At 41.5% G+C, this 12,470-nt stretch overlaps 1 protein-coding gene across 1 annotated transcript in view; it reads right to left on the bottom strand.

Annotated features, from left to right (window-relative positions):
* The window catches only part of chrna1 (cholinergic receptor, nicotinic, alpha 1 (muscle)), a 333,431-nt gene that overhangs the window by 2,097 nt on the left and 318,864 nt on the right, over positions 1-12,470 (bottom strand). The window contains exons 2-9 of the mRNA XM_084021046.1: positions 12,047-12,197; positions 5,180-5,322; positions 2,492-2,536; positions 1,890-1,999; positions 1,608-1,803; positions 1,258-1,495; positions 590-813; positions 136-250 (exon numbers count right to left, since the gene is read on the bottom strand). Of these exons, the coding sequence (XP_083877172.1) occupies positions 136-250; positions 590-813; positions 1,258-1,495; positions 1,608-1,803; positions 1,890-1,999; positions 2,492-2,536; positions 5,180-5,322; positions 12,047-12,101 (1,126 nt within the window). The 5' untranslated portion in view covers positions 12,102-12,197. The remainder of the gene's footprint in view (positions 1-135; positions 251-589; positions 814-1,257; positions 1,496-1,607; positions 1,804-1,889; positions 2,000-2,491; positions 2,537-5,179; positions 5,323-12,046; positions 12,198-12,470) is intronic.

The following is a 12,470-nucleotide window of genomic DNA, read 5'->3' as shown; positions in this document are numbered from 1 at the left end:
TCATGTTTTAATCACTGTTTCTTTACACCACAACATCCTCGCAGTGTCAACCATCTGGCTTCCTGCCCCCTGAACATGCATCACTGTTACTATGTCAAGAAGTCTGTGGCGTCTGTCATTTAGATTCAGCCTTGCCTGAGATGTCAGAGATGTCCATGTCGGTCGGGAACGACCTCTTCTGCCGGATCTCCTGACTTGGGCGCTTCATTGTCGAGAAGAACATCATGTTGGGAATGGTTTCGATGAAGACCTGAGAGACGAACAGATGCAGCCATTGATTCCATTCCTTTCAAACGTTTTTTAATCGATCACACGTTTCTGAAAGGAACAGTGTGTGGGATTTAGTGCCATCTAATGGTTGATGTTGCAGATTGTGTCCAACTGAATACCCCTCTGCTCACCCCGTCCTTTCCAAGCATGTCGGGGAACTACGGTGGCCTTCAGGTAACTTAATAATTAATCACGATTCTCAGTTTATACCCTAATCAAAACATATTTATGAGTATTATATTCCATACCAACAAACCCTACACCTGCACACTGCTCCTTTAAATCATCACAGGTACGATCAGAAAAACAAAAGGCGAACCTTGCGGATCCAGGCGGGCATTGTGTGCGTGCTGGGCGAGCGGTGATGTGTGTTGATGACGATGACGGTGATGATGATGGAGGCGATGACAAACACCATCGTGAAGAGCATGTATTTCCCTATGAGAGGAACAGCGCTGGAGGTGGAGGGGATCAGCTCCACAATAACCAGCAGGAAGACAGTCAGAGACAGCAGGACAGAGATGGAGAGGGTCATCTTTTCACCTGGAGACGGACGGATGGACACAAAGTCTTTTACATGTTTTTAACACTAGCAGAAACTGGAGGCTTGTTGGGGCTTTACGACAAACGAATAAACTAAGATGTCACTGATTTGTGTTGTCTCTATGCTCTGGTGTTGCACAATGGGACTAAGCGGTGCGAGCAAATCCTATTGGGTTTAATAGATTTTCCAAATATGAAAGTGGCTACAAAGGGGGTTGAACTTGATATAGTGTTGTTGCCTAAACATAACCTTTTGTTGTGTGTTTTTGTTGTTTTATAACCAACTATGTTGTTTTGTGGCGTTCTTTGTTTTGTTCATTAAGCAAGTGTTTCATACGAACAAAATATGTTGCCCTGGAAATTTGTATGACCCATCATTTTGTGGGCGGTGGTAGGTTGGACAAAGTGTTCTACACACTCCAGAACCCACCAGGACCTACATACCGGAGTCAGTAGGCAGGTAGAAGACCAGTCCGGTGAGAAAAGAGAACAGCATGCAGGGAATGATGACGTTGACGATGAAATAGAGAGGCAGGCGCAGCATCAGGAAATGGTAGGTGATGTCGAGGTATGGCGTGTCAGGACAGCAGGTGTAGTAAACCCAGTGTTTCCAGCTCCTGTAGTCCTTTAACACCCATTCACCCGACTCCATGAAGTTACTGAGGTCAGGCCGATCATTTTCCTAAAAGACAGAAGAGTAATTCATTATTTTTAACGTGGATGGTTACAGAATGTGTAACCATCCTTTCATACTAATCTGTTCGCTGAACCCTATGCATTTAGAAGTTACTCACTGGGTTGATGACCACCAGCAGTCCATCATATGTCCAGGTTCCCAGTTTCATGCTGCAGTTCTGCAGGTCAAATGGGAAATGGAGGACGATAATCTCACAGTAGCTCTTGAAGATGGCCGGAGGGTTCCACGTTATCTTCCCAGTGTGCTCCAGCAGGACTTTGGTTTCATGGATGATGGCAAAGTCTCCATCGGCACTGCCGAAGAGGAGGACAGGGCGGAGTGTGAGCGAAGCAGCGAGGCGTTTAAATGTAGGTGTGTGTGACGGAGAATGTTTATTTACTTGTTGTAGAGCACCAGGTCAGGCTTCCATATGTCGGTCGAAGGGACTCTGATCTTCCTGATGCCTCCGTAGTCATCCGGATTCCAGTTCAGGTTCACATCCAGCCATTGCTGAGGTGAAAATCAGAAAACATTTTAGGTTATTTAGCGTGCTAAAAATCCCATTCACTAATCAATACATTGTGAAAATACAAGGTATCACATGCATATCACAACCGAACAAATACAAACTCCCTCCAGCAGCCTCCATATCTAAATCAGGCCTTTATTATCCTATTATACAGCAGATTAATTTTTGAGTAACCGCATGGTAGGTGCACAAGGTAAAAAGTTAAACAGCATTCATTTCTAGGGAATAAGATGAGCAGAAACACTCTTTGTGTTTGTTTGTGAGCAAATGTGAGGATTTACTTTCCCCAAACATACTGTAACCGTGACTGGTTGCACCTCATAAAACAGATCTATAAAACTAACATGGGACCTTTTCCAAATCCTGTTAAATGTACCTATTTGCAATGTGGCGTACCCTCTGATGTTGTAAAAGTATCATTGTCATTGGGATTTCTAAATGAATGGATATATTAATTTAACAGTCACATTTACCTGTTTGAGACGAACATTACTGGTCACAATCTGGTTCACTTCATCCTGAGATGCAGAAAAAGACAGAAAAAAACGTAAGAAACACAAGTAAAACTGTATTCTACAGTATTATTTTCGCTATGTCACGTGCCCTGAAAGTGGGAAAACCACAGTGCGCATGCTCGATGCCGGTGGCGAATGGCACGCATTCTCTAATTCATTGCTTAATTGACAATTAAGTTCCACCGACGTCGCTTCTCTGTAATAGAAGTTTCTTTTAGCGACCACGAAGATAGTTACTGAGGTCACCATGAACGACGTGAATTATCTTCTACAGAACAACATTGAAAGTCTCCCTTTTGAAGAACAGTGTATGATTCAACATCTTGTTGGGCCCATGGCCGGAGATTTTGTTTGCAGTAGTTTATGGAGAAGACGCTGTGTGTGTTATTCGGAGGCGACATGGTTCTGGTACGTGGTCGAGAACAGGCTTTCAGGATCTCCTGCATCTTTCTGAGGGGAGGAACGTCACCCAGCATCAAGGACAACGTGGTAAAAAGACTGTTTTATTGGTACAGTAAGTTATTTCTGGTCAATGCTAACGCTACTTAGCAAACTAATTGACGTCCGTGTTGCAGCTGTGGGTCTTCGTCGTTAAAGAGCGTTAAACTGACCAAGGACGCAGAAGGAGAGCTACAACAGTAAGAGCGTTTGTGTTTATTTGCATTGTGCTTGTTTTGTGTTGGTTTTGTGGCCGCTGTGCCATCACTGAGCCTGCATGCTTATTGTGTGTGTGTATATATATGGTTGTGAGTGACACGTCTATGGTGTGGTAGTTAAGTTGAGGGGGTTCTGGTGTAGCCTACCTGGTGGCTTCACTTCAGGTTCCCATTGATGGGCTGAAAATTGAAATGGATTGATTTGGTCTTGCTGATAAATTTGGTTTATTTTCCACTTGAGGATTATCTGATTCCTATTCACTTACATCTTGAGAAGTGCTTATGGACAGACTGAATGAGCTAGTGACCCAGAAGGAGACCTCCAGCAGTAAGAGAAACTTGTAGTTTATTTCCATTGTGCTGGTGTTGTGCCATCCATGATATATACTTATGTGCTTCTTGCAGTCTTGGTTCATTGGCATGGGTGGCATTCCTCTAATAAAGCATCCATAGGTTGGTGTTCACCTACCCATTGTTGGGGTGAAGATAGGAAAGCTTTAGATCATGGTTTCTACTATATACTGATAAAGCTTTGAGAATTATTGTTTTTTTTTTAATTGTTCTTGTCAGTTTATACATGGTGATCCTCTTTACAGCCTGGATGCAGAAGGAGCTACACATGCTAAATTTCATAATTTTTTTTTATTTGCATGGTGCACGTGTTCTGCTGCTTGTGTTGTTTTTGTGGCCGCCGTGCCGTCACTCAGCCTATATGCTTGTGGTGAGTCCTATAATATGGAAGGCATACCCTGAAAAGCCTACATTAAGGGAATCGCATGTTCCTGATGGTGCTACTTGAGGTTTACATCTACCCATTGCTGGGGTGAAAGTTATGAACTTTCAGATCATTTGGTCCACAAATGTGCTGATGTGTGCTTTTTAAAAAAAAATTCCATCTCATAATTATTGAAACTCCTTTTCACGTCATGCCTTGAGTGCCATGGCAAGTCCTCTTTACAGTCTGGACGCAGAAGGAGAGCTACAAACGGTAAGAGCGATTTATTCTTAATTTGCATTGTGCTTGTGGCCGCTGTGCCATCACTGAGCTGATGTGCTTGTTATGATCCTGTTTTGATGGGCGACATATGGCTGCCATGCCAAGCTCATTGTCATTCGTCTCTGTCACCTTGTTGCATCTTTTTCTCATTGACATCTGTGTAGAAGCCTTGGTCTTTATAGTGTGTCCAAATACATCTTGGTTCTTGGATCTTTGGCTGCTATATCTATATAAGCTTGTGTCTTTGTTAATATGACACCTTGTTTGTTTGTGTGAATTGCAAATGGTCATTTCAAAGATGCTAGATGCATATTTTTAGAATATTTTCAGTTTATTTTCCGCATCGATGATGGCATATGCTATATGCATGTTTTCCCCTGATGAATGGGAGTGTTTTCTTACATTTTGAAGATGTAATTTGCTGTAAATTAATTCAATCTCGTTTAACTTTGATAAACATAGCATCATTGAGACAACAACAACTGTGAAGTGAAACCACCAATATGTCTGGTCTTAAATCGCGACATTTTTAAAATGATCCGTTTTGCGTTCTCTCTTTTATGAAATTGAATCGCTCACTTTAGGATCCTCTTTATCCCAGAACTATGCAGAAACATTAATGGATTGTTCGTGGCATTTAAGAGTGCAATGAGATGCCCAAACAGAAGTAATGGACCAATAGCTTGTCTACTGCTATGCTGATTTGAACCCCATAATGCAATTAGAACATTTGTTAAAGTTAGTAAACTACTATGAATTGTGATCTTATTGTATTTGTGCAGCACACATGTCCCAGGGTACTACTTACTATTTTGAATTACTTTTTTTATGTAAAATGCTGAAATGGCATCTTGGATGGTCTTCAGTTACAAAAGTGTTTGGAGGAAGCCTGAAATCCTCCAATGAAAGTGTGAGCATAATGCCACTTACATGAGTGATTTAAAAAACAACAACAACAACCAAACTGCAACCAACTCTTTCCCTGTCACTTACCACACTGATGAGCTGAATTAGCTGCAGTCCCACGGTGACCACTACGGCTTCACTGAAGTGGTTAACGGGACGAACCACCTTGTTGTAACCAGTAAACAGGGTTTTCACCAGATGCGTCTCATCGGCTGAGCAGAATGCCGGACCTAGGACGTACACAATGATTTCAGCCTGGCTTCATTTTGATACGCACTCTTTATTTACCTTAACAATCTTGAAACTTAACTTGAAAGTAATGTCAGTAATGTACACTTTATTCTGTATTCTCTACTATCTCTGGTTCACACATTCATACATTTTATTTGGGCTCACTTTGGTTGAGCTCCACGGTACGACATACCCAGCTGACGCCCATGTTCCCGCAAATGTTTTCACACTGGAACTAAAATCACAGCTGACGCAACAGGGAGGTCAGCTTTTAACTGTGATTCACACAGCAAACATTTCCCAGGCTTTCAAGCAGCCACCTGAAACGCTTTGGTGTGACTGTATGAGTTCATTGGAAGATGGAGGAAATATCAGATGAGAGAGGGAGATGCAGAGAAGGGCAACAGCAGTCAGGTGACTGGCATGCCACATTGGTGAAAAGCCTCCTCAATGAGCGTCCCATGAGCTGTCTAAGCGCTGTGATCAAGTTTGTTTCTGTTTAAGTACTTGGAGCAGAACCTAATCTGAGTGTTAAGAGGGTGTTTGGGAAATCCATCCCTGGCCAATCCTCTTTACCTCAGGAGTGGATCAGCGAGAGTTCAGAACAGTTAACGTGCATTTAGCACTTCTTCATACAAAAGGTATTTCCAGTTAACAGACTTAGTTTTTTTTTTTTTTTTTCCAAACCATCCCTTTATGAGCCAGTAAATTATGTTATGCCTATGAGATATGCAGCATTAATATATTGGAGCACACTGCAGACTAGAGCAGCTTTACTTTTTGGTTTCTGATGAGCTACAGACAGATTTTTGGAAATTCATTTATCCAAGATTTACTGGATCATTTGCTTCTTGGAGTCGGCCTGCCGGCCTCGCCGCAGGCTTTCAGGAGGCATTGCATTGACAAGTGTGGAACTTTAGTGAAGCTGGCCTGCGTGGGGAGCTTTTGGGGAAACTCTTTCCTTGTTCAGATCCATTTGGGGAAAAAAAAGCATTTTTGGTTGTTTTAGTAATTATATAAATATAAAATATGTCTGGCAGTAATATAATTATTTTTGAAATATTGCAATTTGATGATTTGTGTGGCTGGAATGTTTACTGCGCTACCACACAAATTGAGCTAATTCAAAGTAACAATAGCTTTTCTGTGTGGCTGGGCTTTTATCCTTTTTTGTCCCTGGAACAACCCCAAGAAGTTATCTATTGTTTTTCTATGAATTCATCATTAAAAATCAGCAGACTAGATGTTGGCAGTCTAGTTGAAATCTCAAGCTACTTTACCAACAATACACAGTACTTGTTGGTTTAAATCCACATGATCTTTAATTGTTTTGTTGGTGTTGTTACATAACATAAAATGGAGCCTGACTGGTTCTGAAATTGTGAAGCACATTGACAGCAGTTTAATTATGATTATTTTATATTACATGTATCAATGATCAGTATTAGTTGATGATATATTAAGATAGTCTCCTATCAGAAACGATGGCCATGTCATATGTGAAATTACCCTGGATTAGTAAGGAATCCCTCATGTAAATTCAGTCTGAAGATTATACTTTTGCATGCTTAAGCCTGCAGTTTATTTCTCATACGTCCTGCCATTCACTCCTCACGCGTGCTCCCTCGTAATCTCCTTGCTGTCTGTGTTTCGGCCTGCTGGTCGTGGTTTCAGCTGTTCTCCTCAGCTGGTTCAATCCATCCAATAGTAGTGACTCACCTACGTTGTAGCCTATCATCTTGCTGCTGTCTCCTTTTACATGAGATTCTCTCTTTTACCTTTTAGCGTGTTCAAGACATGCACATCCTCCGTTTATGGTAAACGATTACCTTCATTCACTTGTCTCTCCTGATTGAGTTACACTTTATACTAGTGAACTATCACATCACCTTTATTCATGTAATTGCAGTAAAGACCTCATGTAGTTTTGTTTTGATATGACTCAGCAGATGAGCATACTACTGCTGGCTAGGATGTGACACGAGTTACATCCTTTGCATGCTGGAATCTGCAGGCAATCCACACTCTGAGCCTGAACTGAGAAACGCTAGGATCTTGTTTCATTTAGCGCACACACACACACACACACACACACACACACACACACACACACACACACACACACACACACACACACACAGAGACTTGGTCTTTTGGCATCTTTTCTCATTGGTGGATGAGGGGATGGTGTTGTTGTGCTGATGTTCCTTCCCCTGGCTGTCTTCCATTGTCTCTATCTGTCCCCGGCTGCCAGCTCCCTGTCTGTTGTCCTGCTAGCACGCTTTGATCTGGCCACATACAAAAATAGATGGGAGGGAAGGCGGGACAGAGGAGCCACTTGGAGCCGTCAATCATTGCCCACTCTCAACTCCAATTTCCGCATGATACTGAACTACCACTGCTAAGTGAAAGGGCCAAGGCTCTTCTCATATGTTTTCTGCCATATTCAAGCTAAAAAGTGTCTGTGGAGATTATTTGGAGTTGTGTTTGAGTCTGGGATTGTGGGCGTGAAGTAAGCTTTTGACTTGATGTCTTGGCTGGGAAAATACTGTTGAATCGGTCCTACATTTACAATGCACTATAACAGTGCTTTTGAATGAAGGAAAAATGTGTAGCCTCTTCTCCTCTTTCGCAGTGAACTTCTGTTACCTCCAGAGAACTGGCATGGATTGTTGCAATCAGTCAAACGTAGTTGAATGGTATGGTTGGTTATAGATGGCCATTTGGCTTACTCTAATCATTGAATTGTGTCTGTGATGACGGCCACATCCCTGACTCGAAACACAACATATCTATGGCTGTATTGCTTTCTTGTCTATTACGGTTATTTTCAGTGTATATGTTTAATTATTCTTAATAGTCAATACAATTATTTTGTATTGTATTATAGTTAAACGTCAAAAATGTAATCATTGTGTGTTGCAGGCTGACAGAAAACCCTGAAGTTTCTTGCTGATCTTGATTCTGAACATTTCTGCATTTGTCTTCTTCCTTGTAGCTGTGCTATCTTAATGAGACAGATTCCGTTCGACCAGTTATCGACGGGAATGATGCTTAGGTAATCGTCACTAAATTCAACCCAAAAAAGAGTAAAATAGTTGCAAAATCTTTCTAAATGAAGATACCATACATTTACTGGCATGGACGGCCACAGTGTGATAAGTTATCTGAACATCTTTACCTATCTTACTTGAGACAAAACGACCATGTTTGATGCTGTCTGATAACCTGACGAACTAGTTCCAGCTGGTTCATATATTTCAAGGTGGATGTGCAGCATCCGGGAATCAACCTTCAAATGATTTAATGAGAGCTATTTGTAATGCACATCTGCAGTGATGCAGATAATGTCCAACTGGTTGCTTACAGGCTGCATACATTCATCCCAACACACACAATTTCAATAAATGTGCCAGTATCAAAGTCACTGAATTGAAAAGGATAAATAAACACATGATTGGTACACATAGGCTGGTAATCTGGCTGGTGCAGACATGTGATGCTTGATTACAGAAAGAACAAAACAAAAACCAGGTAAAACAGGTATACTATTAATGATGAATGAACCATTTTGATAAACTGTTTGCAGTTGTAGTTGTGTTGAAAAACATTTGCATTTATAAAGCACTGAGTGAAGCAGTTACAGAATGTAAAACACTTTCTATTAAGACCTCATCAAACTTCCCTGCTGGCTGTTTTAGACTGCATGATGGTGTTCACCAGTTCATTCAGTTCACAACTATATATCCTGATCTACATTTAATACCTTTTCAGAGCAGGTATTTTTTTTTTTAACTCGAGTGAGCGCCTTGTGTTCAACACAGAGGACACGGAATAGTTTCTGATCTTGTTCTCTGCCTTATTTCATTTACAGTTAAAAGATCATATGTCCTCTTTGAGATGTGTACACAAACTTTAAGCTAATTTTCCATTCATTGCTTTTGCATACTAAGTCAATAGACGCAATTGAGGTGAATTCTAAAAATATTTTTAAAATGTGCATGACGCAAATGTCAGTCAGCGTTCTGATTCTTCCCTGGCGTTACTGTATCAGAAATGGACACACAAAATATTGTAGCAGTCTGTGGCCATCCAGAGCTCTACGATAGTACCACACATTAGTACAGAGACCGAACCAAACTGTGTATACACCAGATACTGTCTATGGTACAAACAACAAGGTTGCTGTCGTATCCTATATGACCTTATTTGAAGTGTTTATGTAGCATCTACAGTTTTAGCATAGCCTAGCTCTGCAGCATTTTGAAAGTTATTTGCTTATCACCTCACAGACGGACCTAACAAACCATGACTTCTGACTTTTTATAAATTGAAATAACTATGTAGTTATTTCAACATCAGCATTCAGCTTGTCTTGCTATTCACAGTGGCTACAGCTCGGATAAATTCACTGAGCACCTCTGGGTAATGTCATGAACTCGGACAAGATGGTGTTTGATTACCCGGCATATCTGGGACTTTACAACATGTACAAAGCAGCAATAGTGGTTCTTTCAGCCATGATGATGAAACCTTGTTGGTGTCTACATGGAGGTAAGACCCACCTCCTCCCTGGCGTGACCCAGCCTGGGTGGCGCCTGCAATCAAACTCGTGCAAGTAACTCAAGGCCAGAATTTGCATCCCGCATCTTTAGATTCTAACAGTATTTAGACTGGTCACAGGTAGGGCTGGGTATTGTTTAGAATCTCACGATTCGATTCGATTTCGATTCGATTTCGATTCGTTGGGTCACGATTCGATTCAATTTCGATTTGATATTGATTGAAATGCTTCGATATCAATTCAGTATCAAGTAGAAATACACAAGTAAGAGTACCAGATCATTTTTTCAAATAATTTATTTAGTTTAATGCCTTATGAACAGCCGTGGTTTAACTCATGGCATGATAAAACAGGACACTGCTTAAACACTGAACTACAGTGCATGTAACAGGTTCACACCGGCCGCGGAAGCTATGGTAGTAGACAGTAGGAGTGCAGATATACCGTTGAAATGCACATATTTGTTTATCTACTCTTAACATTTATTAAATGTATTGTCTCTTCCTGTTTCCCAGTGCGAGTTGAGATACACATGATCGCATTTGTCAATCGCGGTATTTTATTTTGAAAATTGCTTTTATTTTGAAAATTGCTTTTATTTTGAAAATTGACCGGATTGTCTCGTGCTTCTTTGTGTGATTTCCTGCCAGAATTGACGCGTTCGCTCGCTACACGCGCAAAACATAGAGCAGACGCCGAAACGATCGCTTCACGGCGCGGGACAGCCGCGCCTATTCGCGGCGCTCCGTGTCTGGTGTGAACTACACTATCGCTTAACAAGGGCGCCGAAAGGAAGCGGGCGCCGAAAGGAAGCGGGCTCCGCTACGCGCCTATTCGCGGCGCTTCCACGGCCGGTGTGAACGCTGTACTCACTCCGGTCGCCATATTGTAATGGTTTGGTCTAGTGCAGCCCCCGTCTGTACAGCGCGAATCACACGAGGGTGTCGGTCACAGCGCCCCCACTGGCCAGGGGCTTGAATCGATTCAGAAGATGGCTGAATCGATATTGAATTGCGGGGAAAAGAATCGCAATGCATTGCTGAATCGATATTTTTACCCATCCCTAGTCACAGGTTAAATCCCCCTATGATCCTCCCCAAGTGTCCTTAGACAAAGACATCGAACCCATACCTACTAAGTGATAAATATAAATCACTCTCGAAGAGCACAACAGCTACAGCAAATGCCTTAAATATGAATGCAACGAGGAATGCTAACAATGCTGAGCTGCTTCTTTTAGGGTAGCTGAAGGACAAATGCTCACGCATTCCAACGTATTCTCATTTCTTGAAGTGCTCTGCACAGAAAGTAATGCACACAAGATCAGATGAAAAGATGGAGTTGTTTATCATGATATATTGTGTACCGTTCAGAAAAGTTCTGTTCTGTAAATTCTTGGATTAGCCACAACCAGAGATCCTGTCTGATTGTTTTATTGTTAACTGCTTGTTAAGTTTCTCAAGGTTTTTCTTTTTCAAGAAAATGTCCTCTACCACGGTATATCAATATAGTGAAATGAAATTATAATAATAAAATATACGTATGACTGAGGATATGAATCATGGAGAAGGGGTGGGATTAAAGAAGTGTAGGCATAGAGATATTTTCATATATCTCGATGACTTCTACTTGTGTAATATTTTGTTTTCTGTATGACACTTTTTGTATTAATTTTGACATGTTTGAAATGAAAGCCCTCTAAAATCTGAAGTACATATACCGAGGATTTATACATATTGCCTACCCCTAGTGTTCATTCATTGTTGGTTCCCAGGTCATGTGTCAAGAGGCTGTCTCCTGTTTCTGAGCAATGACACACTAGTACTGCAGAGATCAGAGTACATGCTTGAATTCATGTAACATACAATCTCTGTTGCAAATATACCTGAATAGATGATGGCTTTCATAAAACAAATACAGCTGTGAGGTTGTTTTCTAAATGGTTTCTAAAAAGACTTAGACCAATTCCCCCTTTCATAGAATAATAACATTATATGTTTAGTTATAGTTAGTCGTATCATTCACAGAGCTTTGGTCGTAGGGAGTAAGACTACATTTCCCATTTTCTTTTTTAACCTTTTCCACACCCAAACTGCTACAACAAGCCAACAATGCTAAAATATCAACACTCCCACCCACAAGCGTGCACACACACTTACCGACAAGTCCACCGACAATCCCTGCCAGCAAGATCTGGAACTGAGAGAGGTTCATATCTTCACCAGGCGTTTGAAAAACAGCCCTGAAATCTACAGCATCAGCAGCTAGTTTGATAATGTACTGTTAACCAGTTAGCAGGTCACAAGCTAACTTGCTCTACACGGAGGCAGACACATGCACTAAAGCTGTCACAGTCACTTTGGAGTTAAAGTGAGTAGTGGGAAGTTGGATCGCCCAGTAAGTGAACTCTGGGCTCTGGTTTCGCCGTTCCACCTCCCCCACCCAACAACATCCCAACCTCTCAGCACACTTCAAGGCACGGGAGACAGCTGTGTGTGTGTGTGTGTGTGTGTGTGTGTGTGTGTGTGTGTGTGTGTGTGTGTGTGTGTGTGTGTGTGTGTGTGTGTGTGTGTGTGTGTGTGT

The sequence above is a fragment of the Eutrigla gurnardus genome (genome assembly GCF_963514095.1).
Source record: "Eutrigla gurnardus genome assembly, chromosome: 11".
In the NCBI taxonomy this organism is placed as follows: domain Eukaryota; kingdom Metazoa; phylum Chordata; class Actinopteri; order Perciformes; family Triglidae; genus Eutrigla; species Eutrigla gurnardus.
This window is presented reverse-complemented; position numbering and strand designations above follow the sequence as displayed.